Source organism: Palaemon carinicauda, chromosome 1 (assembly GCF_036898095.1).
Source record: "Palaemon carinicauda isolate YSFRI2023 chromosome 1, ASM3689809v2, whole genome shotgun sequence".
In the NCBI taxonomy this organism is placed as follows: domain Eukaryota; kingdom Metazoa; phylum Arthropoda; class Malacostraca; order Decapoda; family Palaemonidae; genus Palaemon; species Palaemon carinicauda.
This window is the reverse complement of record NC_090725.1, coordinates 77990343-78014477: the sequence shown is the minus strand read 5'-3', so window position 1 is coordinate 78014477 and position 24135 is coordinate 77990343. Positions and strand designations below refer to the sequence as shown.

Below are 24135 nucleotides of genomic sequence, written 5' to 3'. Positions count from 1 at the left end.
TTGATGTAGGAGTACAGGCCTACATCATTGGATAAAGTACTGACTCAGTGGGAAGGACCAAGTAGTTGGACTATGCAAGATGAAGAGAAAAAGGAACATTGTTTTGAGGAGGAAATATTCTTTGATGTAGGAGTACAGGCCTTCAACATTCGATAAAGTACTGACTCAGTGGGAAGGACCAAGTAGTTAGACCATAGAAGATGAAGAGAAAAGGGAACTTTATTTCGAGGAGGAAATGTCCTTTGATGTAGGAGTACAGGCCTTCATCATTGGATAAAGTACTGACTCAGTGGGAAGGATCTAGTAGTTGGACTATGGAAGATGAAGAGAAAAAGGAACTTTGTTTTGAGGAGGAAATATCCTTTGATGTAGGAGTACAGGCTTTCATCATTGGATAAAGTACTGACTCAGTTGGATGGACCAAGTAGTTGGACTATGAAAGATGAAGAGAAAAAGGAACTTTGTTTTGAGGAGGAAATGTCCTTTGATGTAGGAGTACAGGCCTTCATCATTGGATAAAGTACTGACTCAGTTGGAAGGATCAAGTAGTTGGACTATGGAAGATGAAGAGAAAAAGGAACTTTGTTTTGAGGAGGAAATATCCTTTGATGTAGGAGTACAGGCCTTCATCATTGGATAAAGTACTGACTCAGTGGGAAGGACTAAGTAGTTGGACCAGAGAAGTGAAGAGAAAAAGGAACTTTGTTTTGAGGAGGAAATATCCTTTGATGTAGGAGTACAGGCCTTCATGATTGGATAAAGTACTGACTCAGTGGGAAGGACCAAGTAGTTGGACCATAGAAGATGAGGATAAAAAGGAACTTTATTTTGAGGATGAAATATCCTTTGATGTAGGAGTACAGGCCTTCATCATTGGATAAAGTACTGACTCAGTGGGAAGGACCAAGTGGTTGGACCATAGATGATGATGAGAAAAAGGAACATTGTTTAGAGGAGGAAATATCCTTTGATGTAGGAGTACAGGCCTTCATCATTGGATAAAGTACTGACTCAGTTGGAAGGACCAAGTAGTTGGTCTATGTAAGATGAAGAGAAAAAGGAACTTTGTTTTGAGGAGGAAATATCCTTTGATGTAGGAGTACAGGCCTTCATCATTGGGTAGTTGGACCATAGAAGATGAGGAGAAAAGGGAACTTTATTTTGAGGAGGAAATATTCTTTGATGTAGGAGTACAGGCCTTCATCATTGGATAAAGTACTGACTCAGTTGGATGGACCAAGTAGTTGGACTATAGAAGATGAAGAGAAAAAGGAACATTGTTTAGAGGAGGAAATATTCTTTGATGTAGGAGTACAGGCCTTCATCATTGGATAAAGTACTGACTCAGTTGGAAGGACCAAGTAGTTGGTCTATGTAAGATGAAGAGAAAAAGGAACTTTGTTTTGAGGAGGAAATATCCTTTGATGTAGGAGTACAGGCCTTCATCATTGGGTAGTTGGACCATAGAAGATGAGGAGAAAAGGGAACTTTGTTTTGATGAGGAAATATCCTTTGATGTAGGAGTACAGGCCTTCATCATTGGATAAAGTACTGACTCAGTTGGAAGGACCAAGTAGTTGGACAATAGAAGATGAAGAGAAAAATGAACTTTGTTTTGAGGAGGAAATATCCTTTGATGTAGGAGTACAGGCCTTCATCATTGGATAAAGTACTGACTCAGTGGGAAGGACTAAGTAGTTGGTCCAGAGAAGATGAAGAGAAAAAGGAACTTTGTTTTGAGGATGAAATATCCTTTGATGTAGGAGTACAGGCCTTCATCACTGGATAAAGTACTGACTCATTGGGAAGGACTAAGTAGTTGGACCATAGATGATGAAGAGAAAAAGGAACATTGTTTTAAGGAGGAAATATCCTTTGATGTAGGAGTACAGGCCTTCATCATTGGATAAAGTACTGACTCAGTTGGAAGGACCAAGTAGTTGGTCTATCGAAGATGAAGAGAAAAAGCAACTTTGTTTTGAGGAGGAAATATCCTTTGATGTAGGAGTACAGGCCTTCATCATTGGATAAAGTACTGACTCAGTTGGATGGACCAAGTAGTTGGACTATAGAAGATGATGAGAAAAAGGAACATTGTTTAGAGGAGGAAATATTCTTTGATGTAGGAGTACAGGCCTTCATCATTGGATAAAGTACTGACTCAGTTGGAAGGACCAAGTAGTTGGTCTATGTAAGATGAAGAGAAAAAGGAACTTTGTTTTGAGGAAGAAATATCCTTTGATGTAGGAGTACAGGCCTTCAACATTGGGTAGTTGGACCATAGAATATGAGGAGAAAAGGGAACTTTGTTTTGATGAGGAAATATCCTTTGATGTAGGAGTACAGGCCTTCATTATTGGATAAAGTACTGACTCCGTTGGAAGGACCAAGTAGTTGGACTATGGAAGATGAAGAGAAAAAGGAACTTTGTTTTGAGGAGGAAATATCCTTTGATGTAGGAGTACAGGCCTTCATCATTGGATAAAGTACTGACTCAGTGGGAAGGACTAAGTAGTTGGTCCAGAAAAGATGAAGAGAAAAAGGAACTTTGTTTTGAGGATGAAATATCCTTTGATGTAGAAGTACAGGCCTTCATCACTGGATAAAGTACTGACTCAGTGGGAAGGACCAAGTAGTTGGACCATAGATGATGATGAGAAAAAGGAACATTGTTTTAAGGAGGAAATATCCTTTGATGTAGGAGTACAGGCCTTCATCATTGGATAAAGTACTGACTCAGTTGGAAGGACCAAGTAGTTGGTCTATCGAAGATGAAGAGAAAAAGCAACTTTGTTTTGAGGAGGAAATATCCTTTGATGTAGGAGTACAGGCCTTCATCATTGGATAAAGTACTGACTCAGTGGGAAGGACCAAGTAGTTGGACTATGGAAGATGAAGAGAAAAAGGAACTTTCTTTTGAGGAGGAAATATCCTTCGATGTAGGAGTACAGGCCTTCATCATTGGATAAAGTACTGACTCAGTGGGAAGGACCAAGTAGTTGGACCATAGAAGATGAAGAGAAAAAGGAACTTTGTTTTGAGGAGGAAATATCCTTTGATGTAGGAGTACAGGCCTTCATCATTGGATAAAGTACTGACTCAGTGGGAAGGACCAAGTAGTTGGTCTATCGAAGATGAAGAGAAAAAGCAACTTTGTTTTGAGGAGGAAATATCCTTTGATGTAGGAGTACAGGCCTTCATCATTGGATAAAGTACTGACTCAGTTGGATGGACCAAGTAGTTGGACCATAGAAGATGAAGAGAAAAAGCAACTTTGTTTTGAGGAGGAAATATCCTTTGATGTAGGAGTACAGGCCTTCATCACTGGATAAAGTACTGACTCATTGGGAAGGACTAAGTAGTTGGACCATAGATGATGAAGAGAAAAAGGAACATTGTTTTAAGGAGGAAATATCCTTTGATGTAGGAGTACAGGCCTTCATCATTGGATAAAGTACTGACTCAGTGGGAAGGACCAAGTAGTTGGTCTATCGAAGATGAAGAGAAAAAGCAACTTTGTTTTGAGGAGGAAATATCCTTTGATGTAGGAGTACAGGCCTTCATCATTGGATAAAGTACTGACTCAGTGGGAAGGACCAAGTAGTTGGACAATAGAAGATGAAGAGAAAAAGAAACTTTGTTTTGAGGAGGAAATATCCTTTGATGTAGGAGTACAGGCCTTCATCATTGGATAAAGTACTGACTCGGTTGGATGGACCAAGTAGTTGGACCAGAGAAGATGAAGAGAAAAAGGAACTTTGTTTTGAGGAGGAAATATCCTTTGATGTAGGAGTACAAGCCTTCATCATTGGATAAAGTACTGACTCAGTGGGAAGGACCAAGTAGTTGGACTATGGAAGATGAAGAGAAAAAGGAACTTTATTTTGAGGAGGAAATATCCTTTGATGTAGGAGTACAGGCCTTCATCATTGGATAAACTACTGACTCAGTGGGAAGGACCAAGTAGTTGGACTATGGAAGATGAAGAGAAAAAGGAACTTTGTTTTGAGGAGGAAATATTCTTTGATGTAGGAGTACAGGCCTTCATCATTGGATAAAGTACTGACTCAGTGGGAAGGACCAAGTAGTTGAACCATAGAAGATGAAGAGAAAAAGGAACTTTGTTTTGAGGAGGAAATATTCTTTGATGTAGGAGTACAGGCCTTCATCATAGGATAAAGTACTGACTCAGTGGGAAGGACCAAGTAGTTGAACCATAGAAGATGAAGAGAAAAAGGAACTTTGTTTTGAGGAGGAAATATCCTTTGATGTAGGAGTACAGGCCTTCATCATTGGATAAAGTACTGACTCAGTGGGAAGGACCAAGTAGTTGGACCATAGAAGATGAAGAGAAAAAGGAACTTTGTTTTGAGGAGGAAATATCCTTCATGTAGGAGTACAGGCCTTCATCATTGGATAAAGTACTGACTCAGTGGGAAGGACCAAGTAGTTGGACCATAGAAGATGAAGAGAAAAAGCAACTTTGTTTTGAGGAGGAAATATCCTTTGATGTAGGAGTACAGGCCTTCATCATAGGATAAAGTACTGACTCAGTGGGAAGGACCAAGTAGTTGAACCATAGAAGATGAAGAGAAAAAGGAACTTTATTTTGAGGAGGAAATATCCTTTGATGTAGGAGTACAGGCCTTCATCATTGGATAAAGTACTGACTCAGTGGGAAGGACCAAGTAGTTGGACCATAGAAGATGAAGAGAAAAAGGAACTTTGTTTTGAGGAGGATATATCCTTTGATGTAGGAGTACAGGCCTTCATCATTGGATAAAGTACTGATTCAGTGGGAAAGAACAAGTAGTTGGACCATAGAAGATGAAGAGAAAAAGGAACTTTGTTTTGAGGAGGAAATATCCTTTGATGTAGGAGTACAGGCCTTCATCATTGGATAAAGTACTGACTTAGTTGGAAGGACCAAGTAGTTGGACTATGGAAGATGAAGAGAAAAAGGAACTTTGATTTGAGGAGGAAATATCCTTTGATGTAGGAGTACAGGCCTTCATCATTTTTTCTTTGTACTAAACTATAATAATACGGTAGCACTTCTCTCCATACTTTCTCTCTCTCTCTGTCGGGTAGTGCTCCCTACAATATTAATATTCCATTGTGGGGAAGGATAGTGCTAGTATACACTAACTTTAGCTCTAGAATTTAGAGCTCTTCCACCTTAGATTTCCCTAATAAGGAAATTAAATATTAATATTGAGGAAGGTCACAGCAATTGCCTGGACAGGAGACACAGATATGTCTCTTTCCTATTTCTTTCTAGCTTACTATCCTAAGCTATAATGATAATAGTAAGTGCTAATTCAATGGATGAATTTAATTTATCAGTGTGATAAATTATCCCCTACTCGTTCAACCTTTTTCTTTCCTTACAGGAGGAGGCCAAGGTGAAGTGTGAGGTGATGTACTGTAACCACAAGAGTAAGGACTTTTGTGGTCACACCATGTGCAGGTCTCATGGCCCCTGCTCTATCGCAACTGAAACCTCGAGATATTGGGATACCAAGGATTGGAACGTCAGCTTGGCCTTGATGACTGAGGGTTTCGGCAATCCCAAGACAGCGTTGTCGAGGGATACTGCGAGGGAAACGCTTCGGAAGTGGGTTCGAGGGTTCCAAAAGAACTCTCCGGGATTGTACCTACCAAGCGACATGATCAGAAGCCTGCTGTTCCCTAAGGCAACAGCTGATGTCGTCGTACCTCAAGCACGACCCGGACCTCCCTGCATACAGCTTGCAATAGAGGCCGACATCAACGAGGCTTTACAAGGCATGGACATCCATCAGGAGAGGATGTCAGAGGTGTCCTCGGACACTGAAAAGGGGTTCCTTCAAGAGGACCCTGAAGAAGAGGTGGCCCAACCACCTGGAGAGGAAGAAGATCTCGAGTCGACGGAAGCGGAGGACCCTCTTCTGTCTGTGTCAGCATTTCAGCCTGTGCCGTCAACTTCTTCGACTCCAACCCCTCAACTAGACCCGCTGGGCCAAGCGGTTATGGCCCAGATCCAGCAACTAGTTGATACTCTACGTAAGGAAAACGTAGATATGAGGAAGGAATTCAGGGAAGCAAGCTGCGTAGTTGCTTCTCGTGGGAAATACAAGCGACCCAAAGTGTCTGACCTGCCACCATACTCCGAAACCAATCCCTGGAGGTATGCAGAGTTCACGCCCATGATGAATGGGAAACTCTACATCTCGGAGAAGATGGGGGCCATCTCCCTTGATGACATACAATTCTAGCCAAACCTTTCGGCTTACCCGGAATGTTTCATCCGGCTGAAGAGTGAGCCGGCGTCTATGGAAGAGACGAAACCACAAGTAGCCTGAAAAAGGCAGGAAATACCAACTCTAAAGTTTCTGCGTTAAGCAAGAAGCACCCTACTTTCCTTGCTCCTTCATCCAGAGCTTTCCCCTTCTCGTCGAAAGCTCTCCACAGTGTGCTTCTGGCAGTTGATGCAGGCAAACCATGTCCTACGTTAGAGGAGTGTAAGCCATTGTTTCTGGCCTTGCCCACGGGTGAGAAGGATTGGAACGAGGTCCACCTAACCTTCTCGGTATCGAAACTCGACGCGGACATCGCAGGACAGCAGTTCAGTGAGAACCTCCCGAAGCTGTCGGACTTTCTCCTGAGAAAAGAACAGGAGACAAAAGAGAGACTAGCCGTCTCTCTGTCCCTCCAGAACTGCATGAAGATGTGTGCAGGCATTGCAAGCACCCCAGATATGTATATAGTCCTAGCCAAGATGCACATGGCTACCTTGGTTAAGGACTTATATGCTTTTGTGAAGGCCAGGAGGGCCAGCAGAGAGTTTGTGTTTGCCAATGCAACGGTCAAACACGAGCCCAGGAAGTTGATCACTTCCTGTATCTGGGGCAAGGACCTCTTCCCAAAGGAAGCAGTCCAAGAGGTAGTCGCCAAAGCCGCCACGGAGAATAGGAATCTTCTCCAAAAGTGGGGCATCTCTGCCAAGAGAAAATCTTCCCCTGATGCTGGTCCCCAACCTAAGAGGAAGACGAAGAAGCCAAGACTGCCTTCTCGACCTATGTAACATCCCACAGTAACCATGACCATGGTGTCCCAAATGGTTGCTCAGCCACAAACCACTTTCCAGGTGGTGCCTCAACAGCTGGTAGCCCAGTCATCAGCCTTTAACCCAGGTTTTGAGAGGCACACCACTACCTTTTGCCCGGAAGGTAGAGGATCTAGACGGGGCTCCTCAAGATACCCCTCACGAGGTAGGGGAGGACGTGGTCAGGGTGGCAAACCCTCCGGATCATCCAAGCAATGAGATGCTCCAGGTAGGAGGAAGACTTCTCCACTATCGGGATCGTTGGACCTTCGATCCCTGGGCCCACAGCCTAATCAAGAATGGACTAGGTTGGAAATGGAACAGATCTCCACCTTCATTTCCTCAATTCTTCCAACACTCCACCCCCTTATTGGAAGAATATACCTTAGAACTCTTGAACAAAAAGGTTATAAGGAAAGTAAAGTCCATCAAATTCCAGGGAAGGCTGTTTTGTGTTCCCAAAAAGGACTTGGACAAACTCAGAGTCATTCTACAGTAGACTTGTCTCCACTCAACAAGTTCATCGGTAACAGGGTCCTTATGTATTGTAATACATAAGGACCCTGTTACCGAAAGGGGCGTACACAGTCTCAATAGACCTGGCAGATGCTTACTGGCACCTTCCAGTCAGCTGCCCCCTCTCCTCTTACCTAGGATTCAAGCTACAGAAGACAAAGTATGTCTTCAGAGCCATGCCCTTTGGACTAAACATAGCCCCAAGGATTTTCACGAAACTTGCGGACGTAGTCGTACAACAGGTACGCTTAGAAGGCATTCAGGTAGCTGCATACCTGGATGACTGGCTGGTGTGGGCAGCATCCAAGACTGCTTGTCCGCAGGCAGCCACAAAGTTGATCCAGTTCCTGGAACATCTGGGCTTCAAGATCAACTACAAGAAGTCTCGCTTCTCTCCAGCTCAAGAGTTTTAATGGTTGGGAATCCATTGGAACTTGCAGTCACGCTGCCTCTCCATTCCACCAAAGAAGAGGAGAGAGATCGCGGGTTCTGTCAAGAGACTACTGAAATCCAACAGGATTTCAAGATGCAAACAGGAAAGAATACTGGGCTCTCTCCAGTTCGCAACAGTAACAGATCCAGTGCTAAGAGCACAGCTGAAAGATGCGTCAGGAGTCTGGAGATGATACGCATCAAACACTCGAAGAGATCAACAGAGACCGACACCGACCTTACTGTGATCGCTTCTGAGGCCGTGGTCGAAGGTCAAGAGCCTAGCAAGGACTATTCCCTTACAACCACCTCAACATCGGTAGTCATCCACACGGATGCCTCGACGGAAGGATGGGGAGGTCATTTCCTTCAAAGGAAAGCTCAAGGGACCTGGTCGTCCCTGTTCAAGACCTTTCACATCAACATTCTAGAGGCCGTGGCAGTTCTCCTGACATTGAAGAAGCTATCCCCTCACAAATCAGCCCACATCAAGCTGGTCTTAGACAGTAGAGTGATAGTGAGATGTCTGAACCGACAAGGCTCGAGATCGCCCTACATCAACCACGTGATGTTGGCCATCTTTCGCTTGGCATGAAAGAAATGATGGCACTTATCAGCAGTTCACCTACAAGGGTTCCACAATGTGACGGCGGACGCTCTATCCAAGCGAAAGCCAATAGTCAGAATGGTCCCTAGATGCAAACTCATTCTCCTTCATCTTGAAAAAGTCCCAGAACTGCAGATCGACTTCTTCGCAACGAGCGACAACAGGAAACTACCTCGATACGTAGCCCCATACAAGGACCCTCGGGCAGAAGCGATGGACGCCATGTCCCTCGATTGGAACAAATGGACTCACATCTATCTATTCCCACCAACAAATCTCCTGCTGAAGGTCCTCAACAAGCTGAGAACCTTCAAGGGGACAGCAGCAGTGGTGGCCCCCAAGTGGCCCAAGAGCAATTGGTTCCCTCTAGTGATAGAACTGAGGCTGAGGCGGTTTCCTCTACCGAACCCAGTTCTATCCCAACTGGTTCAGAAGTCGACTGTCTTCGCTTCATCACTGAGAACCAAAACCTTCATCTCATGATTTTCTCGCCTTAGCAGTCAAGAAAAGGTTTGGGATCTCGAAAGACAGTATCGACTTTATAGAAGAATACAAGTCAAAATCAACCAGAAGACAATATGAATCGCTTGGAAGAAGTGGGTCTCTTTTGTTAAAACAAAAAAGCTGACAGAAATCTCGATAGACTTCTGCCTGTCCTTCTTCATCCACCTTCCCGAACAAGGCTTGGCTTCCACCACGACAATTACGTGTAGGTCAGCTTTGACTAGACCTCTTCTATACGCCTTCCAGGTGGACCTGTCAAACAAAATCTTTAACAAGATTCCGAAGGCATGCGCTAGACTTAAACTAGCAGCCCCTCCGAAGCCCATCTCAAAACAAATTTGCAAATCTGCAAACATGAAAGCAGGCCATTCAAGTTTGTCAACTAAATCATTCACAAAAACCCAAAAATACTTTTTAATCCCCAAAAGAATTTGAAAGAGACATATCCAAACTTTCAATCTTCATTAATTCCACCCTTTCTCTTCAGGAAGAGCAGTCCAACAGATATCATTTCCATAGAACACATGCTGGGACAACCCCATTACCAAAACTTCCAAGGACTTAGGAGCCCTGGAAAACTAGAGGGGGTGTGCACAGAAAGGGGTATAGATTTGGCATGAGAGAGACAGGCAACTGCTGATCACCCTTCCTACACGTCACTCAACTCAACTGTATACTTCATCCACTGCCCAGGTACCAATGGTAAATTAACAAAAACGGTGACTTTCCACAGTATGCCCATCTACACTGGATTTCCTATCTACCACCAAATGATTTGTAGCTTCAACCAGTGAGTGTAAAAAATCTGAACCATTTGGACAAATGCTAGGCCTGGAGATGCGTTCGACCACGGCCTCAGAAGCGATCACAGTAAGGTCAGTGTCGGTCTCTGTTGATCTCTTCGAGCGTTTGATGCGTATCATCTCCAGACTCCTGACGCATCTTTCAGCTGTGCTCTTAGCACTGGGTCTGTTACTGTTGCGAACTGGAGAGAGCCCAGTATTCTTTCCTGTTGGATTTCAGTAGTCTCTTGACAGAACCCGCGATCTCTCTCCTCTTCTTTGGTGGAATGGAGAGGCGGTGTGACTGCAAGTTCCAATGGATTCCCAACCATTAAAACTCTTGAGCTGGAGAGAGGCGAGACTTCTTGTAGTTGATCTTGAAGCCCAGTGCCATCTACCTTCAACATCAATGTCCAAGCTCCTGCACACTAACACTGTACTGTATTACCAGAATTTTTTAGATTTAATCTTACAAACAATAATACAAGCGCATTTCTAAAATGTACAGGCAGCAATAGAAAACAAAAGAAAATAACATGACTCTATGCAAGGTAAAGTACCATGAGAAAATTACACTTGCATTAATTTTCATTTGCAATTTTCAGTAGAGTATAATTAAAAAATTTTCTTGCCTTTAGTGCATAAAATTCACATGTCCTGCCTTTAGGATATTAAATGAAGTGTTCTGTTTTTATTTGGTGATGACTTAAATAAAAGTTTTAAAATATTAAAATAGTTTATTCTAACAACCTATTATGTAATGCCACATATGTACACACTGTGCAGAAGAAATCCTTATGCCCAATATTTTGTACAAAATCATTCATTCTACCAAATGAGCATGGGAAATTTTAAACAAGGTGAGCCAATTATATTGCTACAAAATGATGATGAATATACAATATGACTTCTTGATGATTACAACATATACTAAATCAATAATTGGCCCGTGGGTGAAATGCGAATACTGTAGAAAAATAATTCCATCAGTCTTTCAGCACAAAATACCATGACATTACACAAATTTGCCAATAGCATGTAGCTTCCGATTGGATTCACAAGCACTTTGCTTGTTCAGTATAAACAAATTTAAGCAAATGAAACAAAAGGGGAAGTGCAGCACATAAAGAACTGAGAAGTATATAGGTGGTAACAAGATGACTACTTTGGATAAATGGAAATGTATAGTCCATTTCTTTTAGCGATGCATATTTGCACCGACTCGCGGCGGTGCCCTTTTAGCTCGGAAAAGTTTCCTGATCGCTGATTGGTTAGAATTATCTTGTCCAACCAATCAGCGATCCGGAAACTTTTCCGAGCTAAAAGGGCACCGCTGCGAGTCGGTGCAAATATGCATCGCTAAAAGAAATGGAAATGTAGATACATTGCAAAAGCAGCTACTATAAGATTACATTTTTCATTAAAAAGGTATACAATATAAATCAATACCTTATACCAGGATGTTTAAGAAATTATATTGTCTTTCATAATAGTGCCATGCATGGAGGTAATGATACAAATTCCAAGTATTTCTAGCAATGTCTGCCCTTAAAAGGTTTTTTACACAGGATGTCTATAAATATTTCACTAATGGGGTAATTTTGAATTCTCTACCTCTCATTTAGATTTCCTGTAAAATGTCAACTTATTTCTAATTTAGAGTACTATACTGTGCAATTAATATCTAAAAGATTTTTCAATTTCACATACTGAACACTTGATCTCTTGAACTAAACTGCCCAATGTTTTTCTCCAAAACCTAAAATTCCTTTGGAATAAACTTTTCTTGGCAAACTCATTTGGAACCTTTTGGAAATGTTAAATAGAGCCCAAACAATCTAAACATACATATACAATCACAGACTGAAATAAAAATGGCTACCAAAAGCACTGACCTGCACATCCGCCATGTTCATTTTTTCCAGTTAGTGATCACGAATAAGTCAAATGATAACACGTCCAAACCTATCATATAATTTCCAAATTCCTCAAGAGTTTTGATAACATGATACTTCATTAAATGCAAAAATGCAGTAACCTCAAGCCAAAATAATGACTTGCAAAAGTACATAATGAAACTAAAGTGCATCTAAAAAGTACACAGAACGTTAAGATTGACACCAAGACAGAAAGGCAAAGGAAAAATATATATGTGAAATTGTTTTAAATCTTAAAAATAAGATATAAGAATGTATATCTTTAACTTTAGTAAACTGTATTTGCATCATACAAATCAGTATTGATCCTTATGAAGGAAAAAAAAGCATTCTCCCTGAATAGTACGATGGTCAGTATGAGATGCCAGGATGTAAATGTGCAGTGTAAGATAATTATAAAGGAAAATTACATTTTCCATGGTTTTTATTAAAGGGATGGAGATTTACCAGCCCATAATAGCAATAGAGCATAACTTAAAACACCTCTCGTTCTAATGCACATGAATTTATAACATGACATGAAATCACGACATTAAAGAAAAAAAAAATGAGAAAAATTTCCCAATACTCACTTGCAATAAATCTAAAAAATCTATGTAATTAAACATCCATTTGTCTGCACAGGAAGAGAGGGATTACAGAGGCAAGCAGACTATGGCCACCAAATAAGGAAACTATTTTGAGTTGCACGGATATTAGAACTCTGATGATAAAAATCAGATGCCTCCTGAAACTACAGTACTGAAATAATGTGAGACATAGCTATAGTCCATTTCTTTTAGCGATGCATATTTGCACCGACTCGCAGCAGTGCCCTTTGAGCTCGGAAAAGTTTCCGGATCGCTGATTGGTTGGACAAGCTAATTCTAACCAATCAGCGATCAGGAAACTTTTCCGAGCTAAAAGGGCACCGCCGCGAGACGGTGCAAATATGCATCGCTAAAAGAAATGGGAGAAAAAAAAAAAAAATTATGAATGGGTATGCAACACAATTTTTTAACACCTAAGATGAGGCCTTATATCTTTTAGAGCCAGATTCCTAAGCAAACCAAATAACCTTTTTAAAATATCTATCATGAGCCAGCTACCACAAGAATCTATTATCGCAATGCTAACAAAATAATTCCCATATAAACCATTTTCCTTTAATAAAAATAACTCCCTTTTTCTTAAGTACTCTTAGCAAATGGCACCTCTATCATGTTGCAACATGAAACTTGAGCGGCAGTAACTTTGTAAATGACTTGGTCATGCTGTACAGTTTTTTCTCGGCTCATTATCTTATTCAGAATGCAAGCTGAAAAGCTTGGCTACTTCACTCAAGTCATCATAGCTTTTGCCTTCCTTGATTACCTGAAAGAAAATGAGAAAAATTATTATATGCTGTGAGCAGCTTCCAAACCTCTAAGGTAGATATATCATAAAAAAAAAAAAAAAAATTTCAAATAATTTCAGTGTCAGAAATACATGAAAGAGGCTGTGAGCAGCTTCCAACCCCCAAAGGTAGATATATCATAAAAAAAAATATTTCAAATAATTTCAGTGGCAGCAATACATGAAAAAGGCTGTGAGCAGCTTCCAAACCTCAAAGGTAGATATATCATAAAAAAAATATTTCAAATAATTTCAGTGTCAGAAATACATGAAAGAGGCTTCCAAACTTGATACTAATATTGATAAAATTACATAAAAATAATTTCCTAGTTACAGTACATGATTGTTTAGTTCATCAATGAAAAATTGACATAAAATTTTCCTGTTACATATCAGAATTCAAATAACTATTTCCCAATATCAAGATTCAGTGAATTCATACAAAACTTTTCCTAATACAGTATATAAACCTTAATTTCACAAGAGCCTGAACACATTGAATCTTGGATGCTGCAACTTATCAAAATTGGCTCACCTCCGAGTAACTACAGTATTTCTTTGCTACTAACTCTCATGATTTTTAAAGTAACTACAGTATTTTTTGCAACTAACTCTCATGATTTTTTAACTAACTACAGTATTTTTTGCTACTAACTCATGATTTTTTAAGTAACTACAGTATTTTTTGCTACTAACTCATGATTTTTTAAGTAACTACAGTATTTTTTGCTACTAACTCTCATGATTTTTTAAGTAACTACAGTATTTTTTGCTACTAACTCTCATGATTTTTTAAGTAACTACTGTACAGTATTTCTTTGCTACTAACTCTCATGATTTTTTAATATATTGGACAAAGTTACTCAAAGAACACTATTTCCTTTTCAGTATTTTTATTCAAAATTTCCAGAATGTTACTGCTGTGCATAAAAAAGTTGTTTCACTTAAGATACCAAGTACAATCATGCCATAAATAGTATGAGCTTGAATAGTACGAACCCCGAATAGTAAAACCTATCTCTGATCAATGAAAATATTAAAAAAAAAAAAATTAGAATAATGTCATATTCGAATTTTAAGAAGATTGATCCTTATGAAGGAAAAAAAAGCATTCTCCCTGAATAGTACGATGGTCAGTATGAGATGCCAGGATGTATATGTGCAGTGTAAGATAACAATAAAGGAAAATTACATTTTCCATGAATTGTACGATGGTTAATACGAGATTCTGTGACACAGATCAGCAGTGTGTTCCTCCACTGAGCTTAGGTTGAGGAAGAAGAAAGTGGCCATTGTTACAGGCATTCGTATTCATGTCGGTTTGTATATGATTTTACACTTTGATTTCCCTGATGTTGTGTGAATTACGGGTGCTAAACATTAGATTACATAGTATACATTAACAAAAGCGTGAAGTGATAATGTGAAAGGATTATCACTTTAATTTGTCTTATTTATATAAATGAGTTCATTATCCACCTAATTCTATTTTTTCCATAAAATACTTTATTCAAATACTGTAGTACAAATGCTAATAATATGAGCGTATTAACCAAATTCTCGAATTATACAAAGCCTGGATGTATATTTTAATTAGCATATTTCCCAGAAAACAAGGTGCCATTTTCATAAGATATAATGCAACTAATCATCATAGGATATAATGCAACTATTGTAATCGCCATTCAGAACATTAACGAGCGAAAAGGAAGCTGTAAATTAAAAAGCCCCTTACCCTTGTAATCTACAAAACGAGTGAAAACTTGAGGGGCTGTAGACAAACCAAAGCACAGCACCCGAAATTGATACAATATATCTTTCCTTGCAGATTGAATCTTAGGTATAACCTTGAGGACAAATGGATAGGGATCTGGAAACACATGTCTTTTAGATCCCACGTAATAATGAGTATGGACCTCTGCTCGTAGAGAGCTAGTGAGCTTGCCTGGCGAACCACCACTGGAGCTGGAGACTCATGGAGTCTCACGAGACCATAATGGTGAAGCATTGGGTAGCAGGAGGATCGTGTGCATGATTAGATATGTGATCCTGAAAGCTCAGCTCCAAGGAGCAAGAGTTCTCTGGCGATAAGTCGCACTGGAAAACTATAGTACATTGGAATCTCGACTTGCCACAGGAGTGCATTCGTGATCGAGACTCACCACAGGTGGACGAGCCTTAACAGTTGCAATAACCTGTATTTAGCGCTCTACCTCACGAGAGAGAACGTGAATGCGACACAGATAGTTGGGCTGAGAGCGCAAGCAGGTGTTGCACCACTCTCAAAACCAACTAGATGAGCTAGGCGGCGAGCTTACCAGGTGAGTCAGCACAAGTAACTGCATGAGATGGAGACTTACGGAGAGAAAACTAGAGAAATGGAGAAAGAGAACAGCAAGCAATTGCTAAATAGATAAGTTATAAAAATCACAAGTGGAAACTTTCCGAAAATGTCTGCATCGTCAGTTGCATGGAAAAGTTCCAAAGCTGCTTGCATCAGGGTGTCGTTCCAAAACTTGCAAACCAAGAGCAGAGCTGAAAGTGCCAAAAAAGATCACATTCATTGGTTACTGAAAGAGAAACACAAGAGGATTCAAAATATAGTAGTTTCTTCATCTTCCATGGAGGACTGGCTAACCATTTCTTCTGATGGAAGAGAAAAAACAGTAGGAGTAACCATTGAAACTCCTACGGAACAGTCTTGAAAGACTTCATTTTAAAGAAAAGGTCCCCTTTTCTTTTGATGTCATCAGCTAACTACCTTACTGAGGTAGATAATTCTAATTTAAGAGCAATTCCTCATACATACAAAACTCTATCCATAAAGTGAAGAAACATAAAAAACACAATATCAATGTGGGATCGATCCGTTACCATGCGAAAACTAGGTGAACGTATTACCACTGTACTAGGGAGGAGCTGCATTCTGTTTCTTTACTCTGGAAGGCAAGTGCTTCACACAAGCACACCTGCATTCTTGTTGTTTCTCTAAGATAAATTCAAGTGAATGATTGTAGTTGTGCATCCATGAAAAGAAAAGATTACAAATCTGAAGGAATTTGTATTTCCATAAAACAACTTAATTCTGAATTCTCGAGTCAAGTTGTCCGAAAATAAATTATGAAAAATGAGAGAGAGAGAGAGAGAGAGAGAGAGAGAGAGAGAGAGAGAGAGGAGAGAGGAGAGAGAGAGAGAGAGAGAGAGAGAGAGAGAGAGAGAGAGAGAGAGAGAGAGAGAGAGAGAGAGAGAGAGAGAGAGAGAGAGGAGAGAGAGAGAGAGAGAGAGAGAGAGAGAGAGAGAGAGAGAGAGAGCGTGTGTGTAATAGAAATATGTCAATTCTTCAAAAACATTCTCTTGCTGTACAGCAGGAACTCAGGCTCTAGAAAGAATTTGTTTTCATAAACAGTCTCTTATGGCATTCACATAAATGAATACAATTAGCTACCACAGGCACAAAGGTTTTTCGATAATAAAACACACCCTTGTGCTCTTGGGTTTTAGTGATGTCAGTGCCCCAGCAGTGAAATAAACCACTTAATCTAGATTCCTAATTGCCTAATGTATGTGAAGGGTATAATAAGTGTCATTAATCCAAAGAGCATTTGGGAGAGAGAGCAAGCACTCGGGTGAGCCAAGCACCTTGAGTGATGAGCAACCATCTGCGATCACCTCAAGGAAGCGCTGAGAGTGAGGCACACGACACAATTGCGAGCGGCCACAGGTGTGCAAGCCTGGCTCGTGCATTCTAACCCAACAGACAGCAGGCTCAGAAAAGTGTGAGCAGTCACAGCAAGCTTAGATAGTGCTGTGAACTTCAATCGCAAGTCAATGAGAGATAGCTTGCTTCTAGCAAAACTTCAAGGTGAAAGGATAGCTTTCACCTTAGGCACAGCAATCCAGGCTCATTGTGAGTCTGAATAGCGAGACATTGAGAGATTGCTTGCTTCAATCAAACCTCTCAGGTGAAAAGATAGCTTTCACCTTAGGTGCAGAATCAGCAGAAGGAGCATGGATCATGCAATGACCATGGATTGTGAGGCATTGAGACACTGTTTACTCAAGTAAATCTCCCAGGTGAACGAATATCCATCACCTTTGGCACACAATCAGAGACAGCTCGCCAGGCTCTCCAGGGAGCTTCGAAGAGCTTGAGCTCTCTTGCGTCGGAATGCAAGGTCATTTCTGGCCACTGGATAAACAGAGTACCAGGTTAGGAGAACAGCTCACGGTAGCGACTGCATCCGCCAGAGGGAAAAAAAAAAACCACGAAGGTTTGGCGAACTCAGAAGGAGATTATGGCAAAGCTTTTCCTCCCTGAGATAAAAGAACTCCACTATTGCTGGTATAGAGCCATTGAGTGGAGCAATACCTTATCCACAACACCTACCACAAAAGACGGAGCACTTCACCTGGTACAGAGCAGACGTCGACTCTCGGAGGTATCCTGACATAAGTCTCGCAACTGGTTTCGAAAGCCTCTCTTTGTAAGCATTTGCTGGTTAACCTCCAGTCGTGAATATGTAGCGATGGTATTGCACAGTGGAATATCTTCATATGTAGTTCTCTGAGTAGCCCAGGAAGTGGAGGCAGCTCTCTCGGTGCCCCTGTGAGGCAGAGCAGATGCAGAAGGCCCGGGAATCATTCTGCATGTTCCCACAGCAGAGCTATAAGGGTCATCGCTAGATCTTGGGATGCCCTTTTCTTTTTCAATAGCCTCGATACTAAGCAGAAGGCGGGGGGGGGGACATATAGATATCCATCCTATCCCACAGGTGTTGAAAAGCATCTTGCCAGAAAGCTTGTGGGTTCACTGCTAGTGAGCAATACACCGGACGTTTCTGGTTGAGGGCCATCACGAACAGGACCATTCGGAGACAACTATCTGAGTCCTCCTGCTCAGATTGTCCGCCACCCCATTCTTCTTGCCCATGATGAAACAGGCTGTAAAGGCTACCGAATTTCCTTCCATCCATCTGAGGATTTTCACAGCTAGTTGGTAGAGTTGCTGTAAAAATGACCCTCCTTGTTTGTTTACGTAGGACATTACAGAAGTGATGTCGCTCATGAACACTACGTAATGCCCTGAAAGGAGACGGTGGAAGTGCTTGAGGGCCAGTAGGCTGCCCTCATTTCTAGGAGGTTTATGTGGCACCACCTTTCGGATTTGGACCAAAGCCCGGATGCCGTCAGGTGTAATAGATGAGCCCCAACCCTTTTTTGATGCGTTTGCAAAGAACAAAAAATTCGGGGAGGAGAGAAAGCTCTACTCCTCTGAGGAGGTTGGCGTCTAACACCCACCAACTCAGGTTTCTTTTCTGCTCGGGTCCCACCGGTACTAGAGTACTCTGTGGGTCTCAGTGCCAAGACCAGAAGGTCTTCAGCTGCCACTGTAGAGACCAAATGCAGAGTGAGACCATGGGGCACTAACTACTTGAGGGATGGTAGGTGCTCCAGCAGCTTTGCCACTGTTGTGCTGGCCATTTGTGTCTTGAGTAAAAGCTCTGGGCTATCTCACTCGGTCTTCTCATCTGATCCTTGGACGGTACTCGATCCCCTGACCGAAAGACCTTGCCTAGTGTGGTTTCAACCAAAGGTGGAATGTCTGAGGATGATCAGTCTGCAAAGGACAAGGTACCTTGCTTTGCTAAGGAACCAGCCGTTCCTTTTCGAAAACTATACCGACTGCATGGAGGGGGATGGCAAGGCTAAGGTTGGTAAGGTGTGTAAGCCTCTTCCAGTTCATTCTGCTGGGAGATCATGCTGGCAAGGTGAGAGCTGGAAAAGCGCTATCTGTGTGCACTTGCGAGGAGTGTGTCAGGGTTCCCAAGGTAAAAGCTGGTGGTGTGTGCCCCTTACAGTGGGAGCTGGGACTGTGTGCTGGTTTGCATGCTTTTCACAGTTTTCACATGCAGCAGTAGCTGTGTGCGCTAGCAAGGGGACTGTGAGCATTGGCGAGGCAAGAGTAGATAGAGCGGGCTGGCATGTGCGCCTTTCTCAGCTCCCCCAGGTAAGGTTAGTACATGTCTCCCTGCACACACTAGCGAGGTAGAACTCGCCTTTATTCTAGACAAAGCGTCTTGCTCAAGAGAGCACTACGAGTAGCAAGAGTGAGACGCACCTCTTGGTCAGGCAGATGAGCTAGCCTGCCTACCTTGCTAGGTGGTAGGCTACGCCATACTGTGCAATGCTTGTCCGCTAATTATTATTATTATTATTAGCCAAGCTACAACCCTAGTTGAAAAAGCAAGATGCTATAAGCCCAAGGGCTCCAATAGGGAAAAGAGCCCAGTGAGGAAAGGAAATAAGGAAATAAATAAATGATGAGAATAAATTAACAATAAATCATTCTAATGTGGGATCAGAGGAGGATGAATCCCAGTTTAGTATGGAGACTGACCAAGGGTCGGTCTTTGTGAAGAATCCACTTCTACCATTAAAATAATGAGCGACTTAGATTGTATGCAGCCCTACGTAACTTGCCCACCCACTTCTCTAGTGCTTGGTGAATGGGTGTGCAACACTGCGCAAGAATTCCTTGCGAAACTCGGGTCTGTGCTCAAGCCCAAGTAAGATGAACCTGAGTATGTTGGTACGACCTGTCTCCCAAAGAAGCCTGGTGGGTAGCGTTATGTGCTCCTACGGGAGGAGGCATTCATACTCAATGGGCTATTAAAGCTGAAGGGGACGGGTTATACCAGCAACTTACCAGTGGGGAAAATTTTTCCCCTCCTGATAATCAGATATGGGAACAGCTCTGGGCTACCCTACTACCGTAGAGTAGTCAACAATTCACAGAAATTGTGACTGTTGTTCCCCCTTTAAGGGTTAGCAAGTTCCACCGAGTGGAACAAGAGACCTTAACTACCAAGAGAAAAGTCAATTCTCCTTGGTTACTCCGGAGGGTCCGAGAGATTGCGTATAACATCTCAAGTTGATGTTAAGGCGGGCAACCAGTTGTGCGGACCTACTATTATGGGGGGGGGGGGGGGTTCCTGTCTTCCAACAGCCACCAATCCAGTGGAAGTTAGCCGAGTAAGTATGTTTATAAATCAGCAAAGAAGGGTAGCCAACACTCCCCAGCAGTAGATATTATTACAGGGAATCTCCTTAGCGATAGCTGTCAAGCAAGAGACCAGTCGTAGATAACACACAACTACTTACGGAGGGTAGGATCAAGACCCGTCTTCAATCTATTAGTGGACAGGTAACGTATGCATAAGCCCATCTATGAACCAGTAACGCAGACCAGGGAGGCAAACAAACATATGGGCATGCCCGGAATCATTATTAGTGTCCAGGTAAGCATTTGTAAACGAGTCTGAGCCCACTTGCGGGAATAATGTATGTGCAACGAATCGCAACATGTCTGCCCAAGGAATTAAATTGTCATTTAGCTGTAGCATTTTTAAGATGTGAACGAGTGCACCCACGAAAAAACAAAACATACAGCTAGCGTAGCGATTATACCTACGTTGGTTTGCCTACCCATCATGTGGGTGGAGCTTGCTAACGTTCATAAACATAAGCAGCTGACGTTTGTCTGGTCGCCTTGTGGGTAAAACTTGTTAACATTCGTAAAAGTAATGAAAAGTTGATGATCGTCTGGCCGACTTGTAAATATAAGCAGAAGCTAATATTGTTCTCTTTGGACTAGAGGCTTGAGAAAATAACCTTGCAAGGGTATGTCTCACCAGCCCATTGTGCAGGTGCTCTGAAGAGCTCCCCATTCCGTAGGTAGAAACCAGACTAAATAGCCACGAAAGACTATATTTTACGAACTAGCCGTCCAATGAGAACTCATTGTGCCCCGGGGCAAAATGACTGCATGCGGCAGACTCCAGCAATAGGTAGTATTTGTGGCAATAACCGTGAGGTTTTGTCTTGACGATGGCATGTACGCCACCGAAGGAGTTTTTTTCAGCTTTTTATAGTTTTAACGAACAGCTATAGTTGTGTAAACCTTTTCAGGGAAGAGATTTTCACATTATTATTATTATTACTTGCTAAGCTGTAACCCTAGTAGGAAAAGCAGGATGCTATAACCCCAGGGGCTCCAACAGGGAAAATAGCCCAGTGAGAAAAGGAAATAATGAAAAACAAAATATTTTAGGAACAGTAACATTAAAATTTCCTATATAAACTATAAAACTTTAACAAAACATGAGGAAGAGAAATAAGATAGAATAGTGTGCCTGAGTGTACCCTCAAGCAACAGAACTCCAACCCAAGACAGTGGAAGACCATGGTACAGAGGCTATGGCACTATCCTAGACTAAAGAACAATGGTTTGCTTTTGGAGTGTCCTCCTAGAAGAGCTGCTTACTATAGGTAAAAGTGTCTCTTCTACCCTTACCATGAGGAAAGTGGCTAGCAAACAATTATAGTGCGCTAGTTAACCCCTTGGGTGAAGAAGAATTGTAACCAAAGAGAAAGATCCAATTTAGTACTGTCTGGCCACTCAAAAGACCCCATAACCCTCTAGCGGTAGTATCTCAACAAGTCACTCCGAGAATTCTTGTCAGCAACTGCTCATGTATGCCCGCCAAAGGAGAGCGAACATCGAGGCGAGCAGAAGCTGAGGACAAAGACCTCTTACTACCTTGCCTTGCAACGGAAGCCACGAGCCCCAAGGAAAGCAGCTCTGAAAGAAAAGACTTTTTATCAAGCTTTACGCCAGTGGCTTTAAATCATAAAACAATTAAAAGGTTTGGCGGGAGAGAAAAGACTACGTCTTTACCGAGCCGAAATAAAGTTACAGTTAGTTGCTAGTGCTGGTGTGAGCTGAAGGCTAACCTAGCCCGCTCCTCCCCCACTAATTAGTGATGGGTAGTTAAACCTTGGCAAAAAGCTTTATCGGTGGATTTCAGCTTCACCAAAATAATACTTCATAGTATTTTGCGTTGGAACAGACTGAGAGAAGGACTGTAATTGTTTAAAGTTGTATGATCGTTAGGCACATATGCCCAACAAAATCATATTTTGGAAGGAAACAGTGTACCAATGTGTGTTGAGCATATTCCAGCGCACTGTTCAATGTATAAATCTGATTGGCAGAAATTTTATGGGATGAGCCACATATGGATGCCCATACAGTGAACCCTCGCTACTTCGCGGTTCGACCATCGCGGATTCACCACTTCGCGGATTTTTTTCATAACCCATGTATATACTGTACATATATCGCGGATTTTCCGGAAATATCGAAAATACCGCGATGTGACCGATGGTGCGGGATTGGAGAAAGTAAGGAAAATTGAATCATGACTGATTTTCAATATAAATGAAACTTAGAGGAGCAACAAAGATATCATTTGTTAGAGAGATAGAGAGAGGTAAGGAATGGGAGGTAGTGAAAAGTAGCCCACAGAGAGAGAGAGAGAGAGGTAGAGAGAGAGAGAGAGAGGTAGAGAGAGAGAGAAAGAGAGAGAGATGGAGGGGGGTTTAAATGTAATAAACAAAAAAATTTGATAGGTTATAACACATTGGTGCTTATGTAATATCAACTGTATACTGTAGACGGTTTGAATAAGTTAAGAAATGGTATAAACGATACTTTGTTAGTGTATTCGTACACACTCAAGAGCGGCAGCTAGATGACAGCTGATCTAATCACAGCCAAAAGTAAAACAAAAAGAAGTCAACAATACTCGATTTTTAAAACACACCCGAAATTTAAAAACAAAAGTACACGCTTTCTTAATGTGCAATTAACTATTTAAAGAGTGGCAATTTTCTAGAATAAAATGATATTTCCCAAAAAATAGTGGTTTGCTGATGAAATCGGATGCCGTATTTTTAGCTATGATTGAAATGGATGTAGACTCGGCCTAATTTTTTCGTTTCGTCTTCAAATGACACTAAGAAAATTAATTTTAGTTTCTTCATCTAAATGTAAGTATTGTATAACACGAAGAGAGAGAGAGAGAGAGAGAGAGAGAGAGAGAGAGAGAGAGAGAGAGAGAGAGAGAGAGAGAGAGAGAGAGAGAGAATGAATCAGCTGTTGTAATCAAATGGCGTGTTTTTGTTTCGTGAGAATTTCATAGCCACGACTATAACAACAACATACTGTACTGAACTTTACAGTATTATACAGACTACTGTAATATGATAAAGTAAAATATTTGTAATCTATTTTAAATGAAATGGGGCTATTTTTTTGTTTAAAATTTACATTTACATATGTAAAACAACTCTCTCTCTCTCTCTCTCTCTCTCTCTCTCTCTCTCTCTCTCTCTCTCTCTCTCGAAAGATTGTTTTCCTGCTTTGCTACGTATGTATGATTTTATATAGATACGGTAAATAATATTTGTAATAACATATTTTATAAAAGCTTTTACTGTAATATCATTATTTATCACTTTCATCATGCACGTTAAATTCTTAGTTTGTTTACTGAGCGTACTTTATGACACCGTCGTTTCAGGCGACGTCATAAAGAAAAACATTTCATTTGGAAGTCCTAAGAAAAATTAAGGTAAAACATTAGTAATAACCAAATCAACATACTGTACTGAATAATCAATATAATCAATGCAAAAACTAACCTATACACAGATGTGTAAATGCGTTTGTTTCTTCATTATAATCAGAGATAAACGTAAACAAAACATTGGTTGCCATTTTTTATCGTGCTTTTTGGCGTGTTTAGGAAACGCATGATATAAAGTCGCCTTTAATATTTGTGCCTGTTTTAGTTTAGGGTACGTTAGTACATGCATTAAGTGTTCTGTACATTAAAGGGTAGTTTGTTAACAGTACTACGTACAAGGGAAGGTTTTAACAGTCTGAATATACATGTTAAATAAATAGGTAAATATGGTGTCACTACTTCGCGGATTTTCACCTATCGCGGCCGGGTCTGGAACCTATCTACCGCGATAAACGAGGGTTCACTG

The 24135-nt window shown here is 41.3% G+C and overlaps 1 protein-coding gene across 2 annotated transcripts in view; it reads right to left on the bottom strand.

The window, feature by feature from the left end:
- Positions 1 to 10645: 10645 nt before the first annotated feature.
- Positions 10646 to 24135, bottom strand: part of AIF (Apoptosis inducing factor) — a 115686-nt gene continuing 102196 nt past the window's right edge. For both annotated transcript variants that reach the window (XM_068382177.1, XM_068382185.1), the window contains one exon: positions 10646 to 13218. In XM_068382177.1, the coding sequence (XP_068238278.1) occupies positions 13147 to 13218 (72 nt within the window). In that variant the 3' untranslated portion in view covers positions 10646 to 13146. The remainder of the gene's footprint in view (positions 13219 to 24135) is intronic.